This window comes from Eleutherodactylus coqui, chromosome 5 (genome assembly GCF_035609145.1).
Source record: "Eleutherodactylus coqui strain aEleCoq1 chromosome 5, aEleCoq1.hap1, whole genome shotgun sequence".
In the NCBI taxonomy this organism is placed as follows: domain Eukaryota; kingdom Metazoa; phylum Chordata; class Amphibia; order Anura; family Eleutherodactylidae; genus Eleutherodactylus; species Eleutherodactylus coqui.
The window spans coordinates 123,714,039-123,735,479 of record NC_089841.1 but is presented as its reverse complement, the minus strand read 5'-3'; the positions used below and the strand labels follow the sequence as shown (position 1 = coordinate 123,735,479).

The following is a 21,441-nucleotide window of genomic DNA, read 5'->3' as shown; positions in this document are numbered from 1 at the left end:
ATAAATCAGTTTTAAAATTAGAATATGTCAGAATTTTGATATTGTGAGACAGTGCGAGGATATATTATACAAGAAGTGAGAATTATATGACTGGGCTCTGTTATATACCAATGAGACGTATTCAGCAGCAAGGATTGATAAAGAACGCACAGCCCATCAGACACTATCAATAATTAACATAATTGTTATGACTCATAATATTCTGCAAGGGAACAATTAGCATGTTTCTCTCTTCTACCAGGTGCAGAAATGATCATTTGGCTTTCAGTGCACACATTTCAAAGCTTGAATCATTGCTTACCAGAATTTATTTTCCTTCATATATTAAAATGACTGCATTGCACCTGTGTTTGTCTTTATCACTGTTCATATTGTTTGCAAAAGCGTCACCTCTCACTTGCATAAGATGTAAGCGCAATGTACCGGCTGTATATGATCTATTTCTATCGTTTAGCAGAGCACTGACATTTTATAATAGGGCTTTAGATTAAGGAGATTGTACGTGGGTGATTAACGCCTCTCTAATGCAGGTGCTCTGTAGGCTCTGTTCACCTTCATATTGGGGTATTTATCACAAAACTCTAAAATTAAATTTAAAGACTGAAGTGAGTGTAACATAAAATGATATGGTGTGTTTCTTTAGTATGTCTCATTGGATTGGAGGGTCCCACCAGGTTCTGCATGCTGAGACATACTCAGATGGTACTTGCTTTAATACAGTAAAATGTTGCTAAATTTGGGCTTTGAAAGATGATTAGACTCCTTTCTCAAAATGTTTTGGGTATGTTTTGAGGCAAAAAGTTAAGCCAAAAGAATGTGTGTGTGTGTGTTTATATATATATATTATATATATATATATATATATATATATATATATATATATATATATATACATATATATATATATATATATATATATATATATATATACACACATACACACACACACACACGCACATATACTTCATGCAACTGTTGACTTTCATCTGCTTCACCTGTCTCTGAACGACACTTCCACATGATTAACCGCATGAACACATTCCTACATTCACGCTGATCGAAGCTGTTGCTGGCGGGTGTCAGCTGTAAGAAACAGCCGCCACCTGTTGTCGGGGTTCAAACCTGGTAACTCCTGTGCGCTAGACTATGTCTCTCCCAAGTGAGATGTTCAGCCTGCTACATAGCTCCCCTGCTTAACCTTGCCCAGTTCCTTGCTTCTGCAACCCAACTCCCATTTAGCTCCACCCCGCACTAATTGCTCACCCCATATAAACCATGTCCTGTGATTGGCTTAGCCAATCACAGCAATCTCTTGCTGGAGGCAGGAATTTCAATGCCCGTCACTAGCAATAGATGCTTTGTTGGCCATGACAAGTGCCTGGCAGTCTGCACAAAGCTCCGGAGAGCAGCGACAGAGAGCCAGACAGCACCAGCTAGGTGAGTATTGATTTTTTCTTTGAAAAACACTGCATTTCTGCAAATTACTGAGTTAGGGAGGCCTAAAAGAAGATTGTTTTCCGTGTACCGACCACTGGATTGTTTCTTGACTATGTCTCTGCTGAAATCCTCTGTACTGCAAGGCCCTCTCTGTGTATCAACCCCAGGCTTGCCTGACCAGGTTGCCCGCTATTGCTGGCCACGACCCGAGACTCCAATATAGTGCCGGAACGTGATACTCGCATTGTATGGAGTGGGAATGTCTCTCAATCCTCCATACAAACCCCGAACTAACAGGATGTAAATTTACACCCTGTCGTTAAGGTTAGCGCTAAAGAATTTTGATTAAATTATTTTCTATCCACTGTCCACTAATAGCACGGTTGTCCTTCTGTGTGGTTTGAAAGCATCTCCAACACTACATCATTGCATTTTATCTTCCTTATTAGAGTCTACCTTAAATGTGGTTAGATTTTTGTGTTCCCTTGTAATATGTACTGTAGGCAGTTAAAGGGTGAAGTGGTGGATGGCGTATATCTCCCTCCCAGGCTCTTAGTCTGGACAGGGTGGCGGTCCAGTCCACAACTTCAGCCTTCTTCTCGGAAGGCTCAGCTGTTGGCACTGTCCCCGTAACTGGGGCATAAAAGACTGCAGCTCTAAGCTGAGGAGGGAGCAATACCTTACAGCGTGGACCTGAGCACCCTGCGTGGTGCATCTTTGCATCTGATGTGTTCCATGGACTTTTCTATTGGCTTTGCCTGGAGTATACTTTACAATAAAACTGAAGTAAGTTTGACGTACTTGCTAGTCCAGTGTGTCATTGCCGCCCCCACCCCGGAGGACTTTCTTACAGTACATAATTTTCTATATGATTTTGCATTAATGATAATTCTTAAATAGTAAATTAAGGATTAACACATTTGATTTTCAGAGTATGGTTGATATTTCTAACATGAGAATCAATCTAATTTACTAATGTACAGAGTTTTTCCGAATGTGAATCCTTGGCAATCTTCTTTTCTAAACAAAGATCAAGGTACACGCATTCATCAGGACAATTAATTGAGTTGATTCTGTACAGAAGAAAAAAAGAGATGAAGAAACAACAGATAATAAACTTCCAGAACAAGGCCAGAGCGCTTCATGTTCCATTAACAAATGAGGAGCGCTTGGTACAAATGAGATGAGGATCCTTGAAGCCTTATAAAAGCTAGAAGCGCTCTCTAGTTTTATTGGCATATGCTACGTATTATGTAATCCGATAAACAGATATTCTGTGTGATGAAGGGCAACATTTGTTAGTTCAGTTTTGACCTTTTCTTCTATAATATGAATTGCCTGTTCTTTGTGGCAAATTTCAGTTCTAAATGTGTTTTTGCAATTGTGTATTACGCATGTAGAAGGTGGTACAATGGATGAAACCTTCATTTCAGTGACATTGAAGTATCACTGTTAACTTCACAGAGAAACATTCAATACCCTACAGGTTTCCATTTAGCTGCTTTCAAAGTTTTGCGTTTCTACGGGAAGCCCAGGCATCATAAGTGAATCTTTTACAGATATTATGCAAATATTTACATACTTCAAATGATAGCGATAGTTTGTGATCATGTTACCTTTATCCCTTGTGCACATAGTAGCCTGATGACGCTTTGTAACTAAATGATCATTATTCAGTATATTATTTAGGCTTCCTGTATGTTCACATGATACGAAAGCAACACAATCTCAGTCATGCAAAAGGTACTAGTACTATAATTTACTGGGCTATGTTACGGACATATGGTGCCTCTGTTATGCACTGTATTCTCATCTCCGAGCTATACTTCTGAAACTGATTATTTTTTGCTAAAGTAGTGTATTTATAGGGGTTCCAGGCATTGCAACCGTGACCCAGCCCCTGAGATAGGGGGCCCAGAGGCCCCCCTTACCACATTACTTTCACTGCAACTCTAGGAGTAAACCACCATGAACGCTTCCGTGCTAATCAGCCGCTCCTATGCATAGAAAGCATTCTTCTTCAGCTCCCCTCCCTTCACCCCTGGGGCCCCTGCAAGTACCGTTGAGCGAAAGCCTCGTCACACCGCTAAATCTGTCCTGATGAAACTGTTTGCCAGTTGGGCTATGTGTTGGGCTACTCCTGCACAGCATAGTCCGACTGTGAGTGAGTTGCTTCAGGACAGATTTAGTGGACAAGAGACAGTGTTGGATGGGGGTGCAGGAGAGACACTGGAAGGGACAGGAGCAGAGAAATCCAGATCCAAGGGAGCTGTGCCCACAGCCTGCTCTGGTCAGGCACCAGCAAAGATGGAAGTGCCTCAGCTTACTGTATTTGCTTTCTGCATGTGTATGTATGTCCTTGAGTGTGTACTGTATATACATGCCCATGTGTTTATATGATCTGTGAGTGGATGTATGTATATCCCTGTGTATTCTGTATGTGGCACTGTGTGTGGGTATGTGTGTGTGTATATATATATATATATGTATATATATATTTTTTTTGTGTGGATGTGCTTGTGTATTTATATGCATCTCTGTCTGTAAAGTATGTGTGTACATGTACCTCCATCTGTATTTATACTTTACTGTAGAAATAACAATATAACACACAATATGTCTTGTAGAGTGGTCACAAAGCATCAATGTTCCAATTTTTTATGGTGGACACTCCCAAAAGTTGCCATTTGGTAAGAAAATGAATTTCTGGAAGTTTCTAGTCAATTGGATAACGTTAACCCGTGCCTCATCAACCTTGAAGTTACGATTTTAGAGAGTTTTTGTTAAAAAATTAGTTCTTTGCCGATAAAACGAAAACTATTTGCCCTAGAAACCTGATCATGGTCTCATTTTATTGATAATGTTCTTGTCCACAAAGATTCTTTTTTTAGGTATGATTCATATATTTGAAGATATAAGTAAATTTTCAGTTCTGGTCTGGATTCCCAAAATTGATATTTACTGAAAACACTCAAGTTCATGGCTACATGCCGTTATCTCTGCTTTTAATGTCAATCAATTTATTTTATTGTGTTTATAATAGAAAAACAGTTAATGTAAGGTACTGAATGTGTTTTCATAGAAATTTTGACAAACCCAGGATAAAAAAGGGCATTGTATGAGAAGAACGAAAATCCGAATAAATTACAAGAAATGTATTTCACACAAAAAAGATGATTTATTACAAGATAGAAGAATATGTATTCCAAAAAAAGTATTAAAGTGTATTGTACCAATCAAAAAAACATAGAAGAAATATATTTACTTAAATATACTGGCGTAGTTCTTTGTTTTTGGTAATACCTGATTTAAAATTTTGGATCAACTTGACACGCCTCTCTGCTGTGTCATTTCCAACCTTTATTATTTCTATCATCATTTTACCTTTCAAGTAATCAGGGTTTTCAAACCAAACTCCCGGATTACTTTCCAAGAAAGAAGTTGTAATTTTGAACCATTTAAAAAAATCAAACGTTTGAGGAGAAATAAAAAAATCTATTTCCTTGATCAACGGCGAATGTGCTTCTTCAAGGCTAAATTGTGCTTTTACGTTTCTGTCATCTAATTCATTTTCAACCTCCTGCTCTTGAAAAGATAATAATTTCAAAGTCATTTTTTCCAAACTTCTTCCTTCAAAGTTTCATCAAATAAACCAAATGCCACTTGTTCTGAATTTAGATCCCACAGGTGATTTATAAATTTGCCTATTCCTTTCTCTGATACCTCTTCATTATTTTTTTTATAATTTATAAGCAATTTTGACAATTGCAAATCTTAGTTGGGGGCCATAGCCGCCTTGGGGGCATTAAACCAAGCTTTCACGTAAATAATAACAAACAAATTTGGCCTATTCTATTCTTTTCCACATCATTCAAAGGATACTGATCCCTAAAAATATACATGATGAATGGCACCAGGGCAGCCTGAGAGAAATTTCTTTTTCAGTAGTGCATCCCAAAAAAATTAAACCCAATTCGAGAAATTCTTTATAATCATCCTTAGGCTGCTGCTGTTTAAGGCCTCCTTCCCACGAACGGATTTACGCCGCGTAAATTCGCGGCAAAAACCTGCTGCGTTGCCCCCTGCTATTAGGTTCTATTGAACCTAATAGCACAATGCTCACGATGCGGAATTTCACCGCGGAATTTCGCACCGTGAAATCTCCCGTCCTCACCCGCAGCATCCTCTATTTGCTGCGGGTGTACGCGCTGACGGCTTCCATTGCAGTCAATGGAAGCCGTCCGTTCACGCTATCTCCCGCTGTAACACAGCGGAAGATAGCGTGAAAACGCTTCCCCGCCTACCGCCGCCGCGTCACGTGGCACGGCCGGCTGCGTCATGTGACGCGGTGGGCGTGTCACATGACGCGACGGCGGTGGGCGGGGAAGCGTCTTCACGCTATCTTCCGCTGGTAAGTATGGGGTCTCTGGGGGGCACCGTGACAGGCTTCACTGCGGAATATTCGTGTGAAGCCGGCCTTAGTTGTTCTAAAAGAAAGCTTGAAATCTCTTCAGAAATCATTGATTATTGTTTTTAGAAGAAAAAGAAAAAATATCTCAGCGCTCAAGAAAAGGGGTACCAATTGATGAGAATACGAACAATGGGTGTAGTAACAGACTTACTTCACGGAGGCGTCCGTGCACAGACGCCTCCAATCCCAGTAGGTGTATAGAACAAAATCCTGCGGCAAAGGCAATCGGTTCCACGTATTTATTTACTTACTAAGTAAGTCGCACTGTACTCCTACTTAAGGCTAAAATGTCTATATTTTTACCTAACGCCTCTGCAGGAGCTAATGTAATATTTCGGACAGGGATGCAGTGCGAATTATATCTATCCAACAATAATAACAATTTTTTGGTAATAATTTCTTTACTTCCTAAAGTAAAAATGAAGTAAAAAGAGATCTCTTTTCTTTTTATATATAAATATGACTTATTATTGCAATTTTATGTATGCTTGATAAAGGCTATTTGAAATAGCCGAAACGCGTTGCAGCATGTTCTAATAAACATTTTCCTTTTGGAACTTCACAAATCCGCATTTCCATCTATAATACTATACGCAAACCTGGATTTTAGGGGTGTCACAGGCATTGACACCCCTACGAAGTAAGTTGCTTTTCATTCCTTTTCTTTACCATATACCAAACGACTGGAGCACCAGGGCCTTTTTTCTTGTAAACTTTTACTTCCTGAAGAATACTTTATTTTCTTAGCACTTGGCTTCTTTTCCTGATGTGTTCCTGGGATGTCCTCAACTTCATTTTGCGTTGGCTCCTCGTCTTCTGATGAGCTGCTTAGAAGAAAGTCTGAGTCTACTACTTTGTCGCCTGATAAATAAACACCGCAAAATAACCTATTCATATCTCTCCTCTAATAAAACGACATTCAATTAAAAATATGTCAAATATGTGTTGTTGAAGAACAGATTAAAAAGGTGGAAATAAAATATTAAAAAGAGAGCAAACACATGTACTTGTTGGGATTTTTCCAATCTTGCGATCAGAGCTGATTTTCTCTCTGTTTTTTTGCTCGCACCAATTTCAAGTCAATTCCTCCCATTCTGCCAGGACGTCCCTTTTGTCTCTGGAGTGACAAATATGCCCTGTCTACTTCAGTAGCATTGATTGGTGCATCCTGATGAGCAATATCGAAAAGTTCATCGAGGGTTGACTTGAAGGCTTCCACCTTCTCATTTTGAGCTGCACTTGAAGTTCTGCCAGCATTTTTTTGCAGTTTTCTCCACTGTCCATACAGTTTTTCAGGCTTTACAACACAATCTTTTAAGTGTCTTGTTGGAATCTTAGATTTCTCCCAGAAAATTAATACTTCTTGGATACTAAGTCTTGAAGCTTCTTTGATCCTCAGTTTGACTTGGTGCATATTATAACACAAACTTTGCAACGCTTGAAAATTCGATGGTAACTTACTACCAGTAATTTGATAAGATGCATACTAGAGATGAGCAAATGTGCTCATTTAGGGCAAGTACTCAAATGAGCATCGCTTTTTTCGAATAATTGCCTACTTGGGCGAAAAGATTCGGGGTGGGAAGCGGCGGGGAGCAGGGGGGAACAAGGGGGAGCTCTCTCTCCCCCGGCGCCCCCCGAATCTTTTCGCCTGATTAGGTAGTTACTAGAAAAAAGTGATGCTCGATCGAGTAATTGCTCTAAACGAGCATGTTCGCTCATCTCTAATGCATACCCAATCAAAAAAAAATCTTGTCTTTATGCCTTAAACTCATGCTAGCTGCTGCTTTGGAAGATGAAGGTTTTTAATCCATTTTCACTAGAGATGAGCGAGTATACTCGCTAAGGCTAACTACTCGAGCGAGTAGTGCCTTAGCCAAGTATCCTCCTTCTTGTCTCTAAAGATTCGGGGGCTGGTGGGGGGCGGGGAGCGGCGGGGGAGAGCGGAGGGGAGATCTCTCTCCCACCTGCTCCCCCCTGCTCACCGCCGCAACTCACCTGTCACCCGCGCCGGCAGCCGAATCTTTAGAAACAAGCGGGAGGATACTCGGCTAAGGCACTACTCGCTCGAGTAGTTAGCCTTAGCGAGTATACTCGCTCATCTCTAATTTTCACTAAAAGTCAAAACTGAAAAAAAAACCAATACAAAAGTTTACCACTTAAAATTCAAATGTTGACTGCGTTTACTGTCATTTGCCACACAAGTCCCTATCCCAAGAGCAGAAGCGAAGATATCTTATAGGGTTATTCCCTTTGTCCTTTTAGAAAGGGTCCCTTCCCTAAGAACAACAAGTACTCTGTGACAAGGAAAGTAAGGCCTTAATTCACATTTAACATACCATTCATTTGGAGACCTGGAACACGCAAGGCGCTGAAAATTGCCAAATATCTTCTAATCTATGAGCCAAACCCAAAGGCTGGAATAGATGGCACAGGCTGGACTAGATGGACATTGTCTTCATTCAGCCTTACGAACTATGTTACTATGTTAAAAAGTGGTTGCAGTAATATTTGTAAGCAAGAACATTATCAATAAAATGAGACTATGATCAGGTTTCTAGGACAAATAGTTTTCATTTTATAGAAGGACTGTGTTTTTTTTTTACAAAAATGCCCTAAAATCATAACTTCAAGGTTGATGAGGCACGGGTTAATGTTGTCTAACTGATCTGCAACTTTGGGAACCTAGTTTTCTAACCAACTGCCCACTTTTAGGAGGGTCCCCCAAAAGATATAGCAAGAAAATGTTTTCCCCATATACCCTGCGACCACCCTAAATTATATGTCTGCAAATGTTTTTTTTAAAGGAAAAAGTCACAGTTTTTAGATGCTGCTATTGCATGTGGTTTTATGTGCACATTTAAATAAAAATGCATGTAGTATAGTGGTGCAGCTTTTGTTCATGCAGCACAATGCAACATATAGGATACATTCAAACATAGTGGAAAATATGCAGAATTTCTGCTATAGAAAATCTGCACTAATTTTTGCATCAAAATTGCATATTGGTGCAGATTTTGATGCAGATTATTGTGTGGATCAGCAACTGATTTCCCCCTTTCAATAAAGGAGGTGGAGTGTGCTGCGGATCTCTACCAAAATCTCTTTGGGGTGGTGATTCCTGATACTAAATTGTATTACATTGCAGCACAACTCTCACATATCATTAACTGGGGAGGCTTGAAGCAACATTGTACGCACGTTTTATTGACTGACGACTTAACCCATCCTATTTTAGACCCTAAATATGCAATCTTTATTAAAACGCATGTGTCCAATTTCTCTCTTGGAGATAACCATATACTTTTTCAAGCTAAAAAGGTCTGGGCGAGAGTTTTGACACATTATGATAATCCCCCTTTTCATGCTTATAGTCTTCTGCAGTATAATTCCAGATTGCCCAAAATTCCTTATATTCCTTCCAATATGGAGCTCCAACATGTGATACAATAGTTTGGCTAACTAATTAACACTACAGGTTTTTAAGTTCTTAAGGAGGAATATGACCTGTCCAATAATATGCTTTTTGGTACCTTCAGCTGCATCATGTGTACTATGCACAGTATGGGGCCCTGCCCCTAGAATGCCCTGATTTTAATCTGCCCACCATGCTAAGGAGGAGTTAACCTAGAAGCAGTATCTCTGCCATATATGGTGGCCTTGTAGCCCATTGTCAGGACACAGTTCTGACTCAGATTCGGGCTAAATGGGAATTGATCCTGGAAAGCATCTGTGACAGTCAGTGGGAGGATATCCTGGCACAAGAAGGTCTTGCTGAGGTATCCCGAGAGAGAGACACAGCTGTACATTCTCAATCAAGTGTATATGACCACCACCAGAGTGTCTACGTTTTGCCCAGGTAGAAGGAATATTTGCCCCAAATGTGAAGTGGAGCCAGGATCTTTCTATCATTTAACCTGGCAGTGCCCTTATATACAAGGTTTTTGGATGCAAGTTATTAGATTTGTAAATAATCTGATAGGAGTTCCTGTTCCACTCATTCCCAAGTTCTGTTTCCTAGGCTGCCTTTATCCCCTTAAGCTCTAAACAGCAGTTGCTTCATGAGACGCTCCTTCAGACCAGGCGAATGGTAGCACGTAATTGGATGAGTGATGTAATTCCATCCCTTGCACAATGGATAAGCAGTGTGATTTCCTACCTACTTTATACAAAACTTTTTTACCTTCACCGTAGTATGCCAGTTAAATACTATGTGGCGTGGCTTCCTTGAATTCACTCTCCATGTACAGCATGATTGTCAGTTCTGGTTGTGTAGGTTCCCACCCACTTTCAGGCGTTCTTAATGGTGCTGGATTTTATTTCATTTTCATAAAAGAACAACATTTTTATTCAAATATGTGCACATTCTTCTAAAAGAGGATGCGCCCCTCTATCAGGTTTTTGCCCTTTTCCCTCCACTCATTGTTTTGCTTGCCGACCGTTATCGGTTGCACAGTTACTGATTTGGCAGCACCTGGAATTTTGATGCATGCACCTCCTTCTATCACACAAGATAGAACCACCCCTTAAAAAAGAACCGAAAAGGAAAAGCAAAAGCACCCTGTTTGTTGTTTCCTTCACTGGAGTAGCTCCACCTCCTCTTCTTTTTCTACCACTTTTGTTTCTACCATTGACTGTCTGAGAGGCCACGCAGGTTATTCAGTTGTTTTTCTTGGACGATTACACCTGCTGTGGGGTATGTATCTCTTTTAGTCATCATGTTCTCCTTTTGTGTATTTTTGCAATCAGTTTTAGGGTTCACTCGTCCATTGCTATTTATTGTTCTTACTATTTTTGTATCATGCCACGATCGCAGGCCTTCACTGGTTCACCATGTGCCCTTATGTGTGGTGTTACCAATATAATCTGTTATACTTTTTTTCTTTCCTTCTATGCCTTGTTTATGAGAGATCACACAGACACAGTTTCTTTCGTGTGTTGTATGTATTGTATGCCCAAAATGTTGTTTTGTAGTTCCGTGGCATATAGGGTGTGCCACACTTTGATTATTTCTTAGTTTTTTTGTTTAATAAAACCTTTCCTGAATTAAAAAAATAAATAAATGAGCAAGTTTTCTGTGGATCAGGTTCAGTGTGAATCCACATTAGGCCTCGTTCAGACAAGCAGTGTGGAAATCATGCTGCTAGCATGCAGGAATTGTGTGGTGAACTAGAGGCTCCGCGCTCCGCGGAGCAGCCCGTTCACATGCCCGTTCTGCGAGCAAAGGGCTGCTGCTGCTCCCATAGGAGTCTGTGATCAGCACCATCGACAGTGCCGCGGCACGGAGCTAACAGGCGAGTTGGCACGCGCTGTCTTATCTTTTTTACCAGCTCAAGTTCTGCGCTGGTAAAAAAGCTCCATGTGAGCGCTTCCATAGCAACCTATTGGTTGCTATAGAAGCGTGGTGTACACGCTGCTTTAGCAGCATGTAAACAACGCTCGTCTGAACGAGCCTTTAGATTTGGAAAATCAAGTGATCTGCGGGACTTTCAACGAGGCTCGTTCATCTATGTTAGTAATGCTGGGACTAGTGTCTCAGAAATGCCAACTTTGTGGGGTTTCCTCATGTGACCATGTTGAGCGTATACCAAGAATGGAGTGACTATGGAAAAATATCCAGCAACAGGGGGATTCTGTGGACGTAGACATTTCATTGACAAAAGATGCCAAAGGAGGATGACAAAAATCCTTCTGATGAACATGCAGTGCATAGTCAAGCAAGTTGTAACCAAATAAAATGTTTTTGCGCCAACTAAAGTGTCCGAATGCACAAATCGTCATTCCTTACCACGGATAGGCTAAAACAACAAACAATCAGCTTGAGTGTCATTATTGTCTAAGAGAAACAGAAAGGTGAGTCTCCAGTAGACAAAAGAGTGCAAAATTTTGATCACTGAGCAGTGGAGAAACAATACCTGGTCAGAAAAATCCAGATTTCTGTTGCATTGTGTTGTCAGGAGGGGCAGAATGTGGCACAAGCAGAACAAATCAAGTGGTCATTCATTGTGTGTATATATACATGTGTGTAAATAGATTATAGAAATATATAAAAAAATAACCAAAATTATATATATATATATAAATAATTTATTTGTTTTACGCATTGTGTGCATTTCACATTGATCCTATGCAGCACCACGCTTGGATTATAAAGCACACAAGCTCTTAAACTGTCACTATACATTACAGGCAAGCTGCAGGAAGGCCGTGATTTATTTATAATCATAATGTAAATTTCAGTAGCGTACTTTACACTGTGAGATTTAACGTCACACACATTTTGTTTCTGAAGTGTACATTTTAATAATAAATCAGCCATATTTAATTCATCGCATGCAATTTTTCCGTATGTAAACAAAGTGTACTTGTTGTAATGTTCAGAGAGTTTCTAATTAGTCCAATGTGATTTGAACTAAACTTCTAATCAAGGTTATACAAGTCAGTGGATGTCTTTCACTTTTCAGTGAGAGTTTAACTCTTCCATATAACCATTGTGTATAGAATAGGATGCCAGCACACGATTTCAGAAACTGACGTTCTCATTGGAGTCAATTTAGATTAAGTATTTTTCATTCATTACCGTGCGCTTGTCAGTAGGCATTGTCCAATGCAACCTATTATGTTACAGGTGCTCTGTCATTATTAAATAAAGCTTCATTCTAGGTAATTGTCAGAATGACATCTTTCTGGGTAAAACAATTCTGAAAGTCAATCATTCTCCAAGTTATCCCCTCAGCTCAGTGTTATTTGGATGCCTGAGGTGCCTTCTTCAGTACCTTAAAATTCTTGCAAGCTAATGAGCAATAAATCTTTCTGGATAAATGTCAATTCAACAAATCAGCTTTAAAGCCAACTTTGCATGTAGAAAACATTTGAATAAATCTTGGAAAAGAATAGAACTTGCTTTTCTTTTAGCCTTTGTCACTCATCAAAAAATATTTGAGTGATACTCCTTGTAGGAGGCTTCAATCACCGATCGGATCCTGATGTCCTGTGCTGAGGATGGGCCATTAATTAAAGCCTGGATCATCCCTTTAATGCAATGTTAATTTCAACACTTATACAAGCTTTAGCTCACTGTACAATTGCAAGGGTTTTTTAGACATTTAGGCCGCCTGCACACGAGCGTTCCGGATTCCGCTAGCGGATTTTCACGCGCGTATGGTACCTAAATGTGCTTGCGGATAGGTGCGGATGCGTGAAAAATCACGCGCGGATATACGCGGATGTGTTGCGGAAAAAAACGCGCAGAAAAACCAGCAGACACCCCTTATTGTAAACCCAACCCCTAGAGAACTGCCCATTCCTTGGAAAACAGCTTAAGGCCGGCTTCACACGAGCGTGACGGGCTCCGCCGCGGAATATTCCGCGAGGAAGCCCGTCACGGCGCCCCCCAGAGACCCCATACTTACCAGCGGAAGATAGCGTGAAGACGCTTCCCCGCCCACTGTGTCATGTGACACGCCCACCGCGTCACATGACGCGACCGGCCGTGTCACGTGACGCGCCGACCGCGTCATATGACGCGGCGGCGGTAGGCGGGAAAGCATTTTCACGCTATCTTCCGCTGTGTTACAGCAGGAGATAGCGTGAACGGACGGCTTCCATTGACCGCGTACACCCGCGGCAAATAGAGCATGCCGCGGGTGAGGACGGGAGATTTCACGGTGCGAAATTCCGCGGTGGAATTCCGCATCGTGAGCATTGTGCTATTAGGTTCAATAGAACCTAATAGCAGGGGGCAACGCAGCCGATTTTCGCCGCGAATTACGCGGCGTAAATCCGTTCGTGGGAAGGAGGCCTTAAAACCAACACCCAGACTACGTTTTGTCCCTCTTGCTTGTGCGAGCACCGTTAAATTATTGATGTCTTTGTGGGCATGGTTGATCCATGTAACTTTTTTCAGGCGCTTCTCCAGCATGACTTTATTTCAGTCACTGCAAAAAAATTCACAAGAGGAATTCATTACTACAGATTTTGCATTCTTAGATCCTGCATTGGCAAGAAATACTACGTATCTCCCTCTACAAATTTGCCTGTGAATCTCTGCTGTGTGTTGGGACGTCTCCTACCATGCCTACTTCCTGTAGTCATAGCAACCAGTGACTCCATCCGCAGCTGCACTGCGGATGTACTGCGTGAAAAAACGCACCCATTCACTTGTATTGGAGGCTTCACGCGCAGAATCCGACCCAAATTAGGACAGGTTGCAGATTTTTTCACGCGCGTGAAAAAACGCGATACAAATCCGTCCGTCTGGGGACAACTGCGGATCCTCATAGGAGTATATTGGCTGCGGTCTGGGGCAGATAATGTGCCTAAAATAACGCGCTGGAAATTCCGTTCGTGTGCAGGCACCCTTACTATTGATGACCCATCTTCGGGATCCCACTGCTCAGGATCCCTGACGATCAGCTGATCCTCCGCCCCGATCCGATGTGCGTGAAGTAGGGCTGGAAGTCCGCATCAATGATTAGAGCCAGATGTGCAATGTATGGCTTTACTCCCATTGAAATTAATGGGAGTGATGCCTTCTATTACATTTCCAGCTATGCTTGAAATGAGGAGCTGAAAGTGTAATAAAAGGCATCACTCAATGGAAGAACATTGCGTTCCTTTGCCACAGCTGTGGCAGGGAATTCTTTACTCCCCGCGGGGAATCCCATCATCACTGAACACTGTGACAGTGCTGTCACAATGTTCAGTGATGGGGGGACTCCTCGCGGGGAATATTTATGCACAGCACGGACCTATGCAGTGCACGCATGTCCTATCTTTTGCAGGTGCGCGAATTTACACGCCTGTAAAACACGGACATGTGAACACACCAAAGGAAAACGATGGCTCTAATAGATGCGTGGTTTTGCGCGCACAAATACACGCTCATGTGAACGAGGCCTGAGAAAAAGCCAAATCTTTACCTAAATTCAGATGTAACTTTTGTGGCTCCATTCAGTGAAATTCTCCACTATATGTTGTGTTCTGCCCAAATCTAAATCTATTAGTGAAAATGCCTTATAAAATAATTTCTATTTATACAATGGCAAATATTTAGCAGCACGTCACAATCACCGGTAGTTACATTAACTCTATATAGTAGTCTGTATTTTACAATATCGCCATCATAGCACTGTATTCCAATTTACTGCTCTCTGGAATTTCCTGTATCATATTTCTGAACTTTTGACACAAGTAATGCAACTTCAGTACAACTGCTAGACCTATCATACTAAGCCTATTCATACATATTCAAAGTATGAATATAGGCAGAAATGTAATCTACTGCCTTTATGCTTCCCACTGAGTCACTAGACTCCAAGTTCTCTGTATCTCCACAGGGAAGTCACAAAGCTGCCCACAGAATAAGAACGGATTAAGAAATATATCAGGGAATGGTTTAAAAACAGAATAAAATATACATAATTGGATGAATCATGAAAAGTTCAAAGCACAATCAGATGGTCAGAAGGTCTTCCTTCGCTTCCAGCTAACTTCATACAAATATGCTTCTTATTTGTTTGCTATTGATACTTTTGCAGTCATTTTAGAGCAATAGTTTGGACTCGGTGTACCGTATGTGACATGGTTGTGACGTTTGTAAACAATTGCGTAAACAACTGTTAAAAAAAATATTTCCTTCATCTTCTGTTTTTCCTTTGTTTTACCTTGAATTCCGCACATACGAGCTCCATTGATCTCTGTGGATATGTTCGATCCACAGGGCATATGCAATTACATTGTGTATGGACACGGATTTGTACGCAAATTGCCAGCCAGGGGAAATGCAATTTATTAGATTGGGGTTTATACATTTCAGCCCCTGCTCCTGCAGAGTGCTGATTATTCATCTCATGTTTGTAAAGTTGAATTGGTCCATACCCCCCTGGGGGAAGCCGCCTTAGTTAAGTAGATTGTGTATATATACTGTATAATACATACACACACATATTTATTTATATATATATATATATATATGTATATATTGGTGTAACGTCTGCCATAAGTACTCTCTGTTTGTACCCAGTGACAGTGCAGGTGCCCCAGGTTTAGGACGTGGAGCTGCTCTTATCGGGGTGATCGCCCCTGTTTAGGCAGGCGTTTTCTCTCTTCTAGTTGATTGGCTTTAGTTTCCCCTTTTCCCCCCTTGGTTGAGTTTGGTGGTGGTTTTAGTGTTATACGTGGGACTAACTGGTGTTTATTTGTCCCGTGTGAACACTGCCTCGCGTTCGTTCAGGGTATGGTGCGTTAATGCTCAGCATGCATATAACACTGGGGCACTGATTTCAGTTTTGATGGGGTGGAATACAAGGTTCTTGAAGAAAACATTCAATCTATGCGCGGACAGCTAGAGAATTCTGAATGGGGAAAGAACTGTTTTTTTTTTCCCTTTTCTGCCAAGTAACTTTTATAGTGCTTCACAAATCACTGAGAGTCCTTATACAGAATTTATTGTACAGATGTAGAAGCTCATTTAGGTTCCACTGTTACAGAGAAATAAACTTTAAATGTTTTGTTCTTCAAAGTGCCAAAAACAGATATGATGATTACGAGTTTACAAGAAGGTGCATTGTCATGTTGGGAATGGAATTAAATTTATGTGTACCAAATGAGGTTTCTTTACTGATTGAACCATTTGATGATATAAAAAGTATTTTTGTTCTTTTTTTCTCTTCTTAAATCTTCCAACAACAGAGCTTTTTAAGGTTAATCCCTGGTCTAATGGTATTATAGTGTTAGTAAAATTTGGACTCTCTTCGAAGCAAGTTCAGGGATTAAGATTAAATATTACATTATACTGCTTTTACTTTATTAAAGGGAAGACAAAAATTAGCATAGAAACAAAAATGTATCAGCTCTTTGTTGACGTTGTGCATAATAAAACAATTTTGGAATGAAATGCTGTGGCAAATTAGATTACTGTAGGGAAGTATGTCACCATCCTACAGCTATGGTAGTAGTTATAGCAAGACCAGTATTATAGTTAAAGAATTGTTTTTATAAACTCCAGTTTAAAACCAGAGCTCTGGAGATGGGCTTAGAGGCAATGTAATCCAGCGTATAGGATGAATACTGAGAAAGGAAACTTAGGAAAGAACAAACTGATATCCTGTGCTGACAGAATACTTTTTTGCAGGTGCAGTTGAAAACCACTGTGTCAAGCCAATATGTCATTCGAACACAACCAACTAACACCTGTCTCTCTACCCTGGAATGTGCTGCAATTGCACTGTCAATAATGGAGAAAAACACTGAAATTCAGCAGGTAGGTATAACGGCTAAGGCCTCATGTCCACGGGCATAATTGAATTGCAGAATTCGTGTGTGTGATCCACAGTTCAATCAGTCCATAGAGAAGCATTGGGCATCTGCACTTAATTTAATACCTGTGGATGTGATTTTTTTCCGATTTGCGGATGGCACGCACGGGAAAAAAATTGCAGCATGCTGCATTTTACGGATGGATGCGTGGATGTGCTCAATACATCTCTATGGGAGTTTACGAAATGCATTTGCCACTGGGCAGCCGGGCCTAAAAAAAAAACGCATTCCGCGATCTCCTACGAGCAATAAAAAAATCAATTTATTGATGACCCGCAATGCATCCACTACGGAAATCCGCATTAAAAATCTGTGCATGCTGTGGACATGAGGCCTAAAGACTGGATTCACTATTTTGTATGATTTTAAGTGGGTGAAATAACAAAAAAATAAAGTGTTTATTCCAATATTGTTTTGGTAAAAATTATACAAACCTTCCATGCACTTATATTTAAAGGGGTTATCCGAGAAATAAAAAAAATATATATAGTGAAAAACCCAGTGTATTCAGTAGTGTAAATAGATTTAGTCGTTTCTAACTGCCCATTTTGTCTAGGAGGAAAATCATTGGGGAATGACAATGGTCACTAAATGCAGAACCCATCCTGTTAAGACAGGTTGCATCGGGGCAGAGAGCTAGGCACCTATCTAAGCTCTGCTTGCACCTGTGCCCAGCAGTAATGATCCCCTGCAGTTGTAACCCCTGTGAAATAGAAAAAGGACAATAGTATGGCTATCACAGATGAGATAGCAACATCTGAGCTATGTTGGTGAGCTTTTGGGCGCTTTCACGCAGGACGACAAAACGATTTTCTTCCAATGCAACAGTGCTACAAAGCGCATGTATATGAAGCGCATGATTTCCTTCACATTAGCGATGTTTTGTAGTTTGCTACATTGGGAGAGAAAAAAAGAAGCATGCTCAATATTGCCGCAATTTGCGATGTTTTTATAGCCCATGTTTTCCCAAGGAGTCTTCCTTTGTGTTGCAACGTATCGCACAAAATTGCGGCTTTCGTGCGGTGTGATGCAACTTTTTCCAGTAGGAAGTCTTACTGCTTGTCCCTAAAATAAGCCCTAGCTGCATAAAAAAAGAGGAAAGCAATACATTACCTAACAGGCGCTGGCGGCTCCACCGCACTTCTCCTTCAGAAGCTTTGCTGCACTTGTTTGCAGTCTTCAGCCGCCGCTTCTTGGTTAGGGGGTTCCTAAATACCACCTTCAAGAAGCACTGGCTCTGATTGGTTCATCGAGTGCTGCATTGATTGGCTCTCGAGCAACGCGGCTCAGCCAATCAAAGCGAATCGTGCGACTTTGTAACATGACAAAATCATGATATCATCATGAGCAATCGCAGAAACACAATTGTCTCTCTTTATAACATGGAGGCAGATCTAATGAACACTTTTTGCTTATTTTATCAGCTAAAAATTCAACTCTTACAGTTAAACAAAAGTCAGACAGAATCGGTATTTTACGGCTTACCAGGACTGAGTATTGATTTAAGTCTTCTGCTCTAATTTATTTGGCAGACCATCCTCCGCCCTCTGCAGGCATTGTGCTCTTTCCAGCTTCAGCATGGTGCTCAGATTCATCACAGCAAGGAACATCTGCTAAAAAATGGCCAGTACAAGAAACCCATGCCAAAGAATAAACGCAAGCTTAAGAAAATGGAGCTTCTAGTTAACAATGTTAAAATTTAATCATTTTCTATTTTTCAACATACAGTCTGACAGTTTTTATCCTATTAATTTATGACTAATGAAGTCCTGGCTGTCTTCCGATAGAGTTTTGTAATCTTGATGCTCATTGACCAGTTCTTTTACTTTTTACAATAAAATTTTGTAACCTTTGTTGCAGTTCAGTAGGATTTTTTACGTTGTTAAAACATCTCAGAATACAGTAACTATATTGTACTTGATATATGCTTGGAAAATAACCTAAAGGGATTCTGTCGTCAGGTTTATGCTGCCCGAAGTATGGGCAGCATGAACCTGGGATAATGATGCCTGTTACCCCCATGGTTATTTTATTCTGAAAAGCTGCAGCTTTCAGAATAAATACACTTTGAAGTTTGACTCGGAGTCGAACTTCGAGTCACGTTGGAGGGCCGCACTATCCTCTCTCTGCCCACATCATGTAGACTGAAAGCTCTCTCCTTGCTTGTGTATAGGGGGAAAGCTAACAATCTAGAAGATGTGGGTGGGGAGAGACAGAGTCGAGCTCTGTGTCACAGGGGCGAGCCGCACCAGAGTCAAACTTCAAACTGTATTTATTCTGAAAGCCGGGCTTTTACTATTAATGGCCTGTCCTCGAGACAGGTGATTAAAAATTGATCTACCACTTGGGATCCCCACCAATCAGCTGATTCCCAGGACTGCCGTCAATACGGACAGCGCTGGAAGCAGATAACACTGTCCGAATTGGTACTGCCGGGACAGCTCCCCTTAAATTCAATGCAAGCTATGCTTGCAGTACCTAACCAGGCCACTGCAATTTTGACAGTGCTATCTGCTTCTAGCGCTGTCCACATTGACAGCAGGCCTGAAGATCAGCTGATTGAAGGGGATCTTGAGCAGCAGACCCCCACCAATCAACTATTGATGACTTATCAAAGGATATGTCTTCAGTAGAGATGAGCGAGCACCAAAATGCTCGGGTGCTCGTTACTCGAGACGAAATTTTCGCGATGCTCGAGGGTTCGTTTCGAGTAACAAACCCCATTGAAGTCAATGGGCGACTCGAGCATTTTTGTATATCGCCAATGCTCGCTAAGGTTTCCATTTGTAAAAATCTGGGCAATTCAAGAAAGTGATGGGAACGACACAGCAACGGATAGGGCAGGCGAGGGGCTACATGTTGGGCTGCATCTCAAGTTCCCAGGTCCCACTATTAAGCCACAATAGCGGCAAGAGTGGGCCCCCCCTCCCAACAATTTTTACTTCTGAAAAACCCTCATTAGCAATGCATACCTTAGCTAAGCACCACACTACCTCCAACAAAGCACAATCACTGCCTGCATGACACTCCACTGCCACTTCTACTTCTCCTGGGTAACATGCTGCCCCCCCCCCCCCGCACGACCCAGTGTCCACAGCGCACACCAAAGTGTCCCTGCGCAGCCTTCAGCTGCCCTCATGCCACACCACCCTCATGTCTATTTATAAGCGCGTCTGCCATGAGGAGGAACCGCAGGCACACACTGCAGAGGGTTGGCACGGACAGGCAGCGACCCTCTTTAAAAGGGGCGGGGCGATAGCCCATAATGCTGTACAGAAGCAATGAGAAATCCAATCCTGTGCCACCTCCATCAGGAGCTGCACTTGTGGGCATAGCAATGGGGAACCCATGTGCCACACACTATTCATTCTGTCAAGGTGTCTGCATGCCCCAGTCAGACCGGGGTATTTTATAAATAGTCACAGGCAGGTACAACTCTGCAATGGGAATTCCGTGTGCACCCACAGCATGGGTGGCTTCCTGGAACCCACCGGCTGTACATAAATAAATCCCATTGCATTGCCCATCACAGCTGAGGTAACGTCAGGTTTAATGCAGGTGGTCTTCGGCCCACACTGCATGCCCCAGTCAGACTGGGGTTCTTTAGAGGTGGACACATACAGTTACAACTCCGTGTGGACCGACAGCATGGGTGGCTCCCTGGAACCCACCGGCGGTACATAAATAAATCCCATTGCAGTGCCCTGCTCAGCAGAGCTAACGTCAGGTTTAATGCAGGTGGGCTTCGGCCCACACTGCATGCCCCAGTCAGACTGGGGTTATTTAGAAGTGGACACATGCAGTTACAACTCCGTGTGGACTGACAGCATGGGTGGGTCCCAGGAAGCCACCGGCGGTACATAAATATATCCCATTGCATTGCCCATCACAGCTGAGGTAACGTCCGATTAAATGCAGGTGGTCTTCGGCCCACACTGCATGCCCCAGTCAGACTGGGGTTCTTTAGAAGTGGACACATGCAGTTACAACTCCGTGTGGACCGACAGCATGGGTGGGTCCCAGGAAGCCACCGGCGGTACATAAATAAATCCCATTGCAGTGCCCTGCTCAGCAGAGCCAACGTCAGGTTTAATGCAGGTGGGCTTCGGCCCACACTGCATGCCCCAGTCAGACTGGGGTTCTTTAGAAGTGGACACATGCAGTTACAACTCCGTGTGGACCGACAGCATGGGTGGCTCCCTGGAACCCACCGG

The 21,441-nt window shown here is 41.8% G+C and overlaps 1 protein-coding gene across 1 annotated transcript in view; it reads left to right on the top strand.

Annotated features, from left to right (window-relative positions):
• DTWD2 (DTW domain containing 2) overlaps positions 1 to 19,079 on the top strand; it is a 240,487-nt gene extending 221,408 nt beyond the window's left edge. The window contains exons 6-7 of the mRNA XM_066603098.1: positions 17,043 to 17,171; positions 18,760 to 19,079. Coding sequence (XP_066459195.1) covers positions 17,043 to 17,171; positions 18,760 to 18,930 — 300 coding nt within the window. The 3' untranslated portion in view covers positions 18,931 to 19,079. The remainder of the gene's footprint in view (positions 1 to 17,042; positions 17,172 to 18,759) is intronic.
• Positions 19,080 to 21,441: the final 2,362 nt, after the last annotated feature.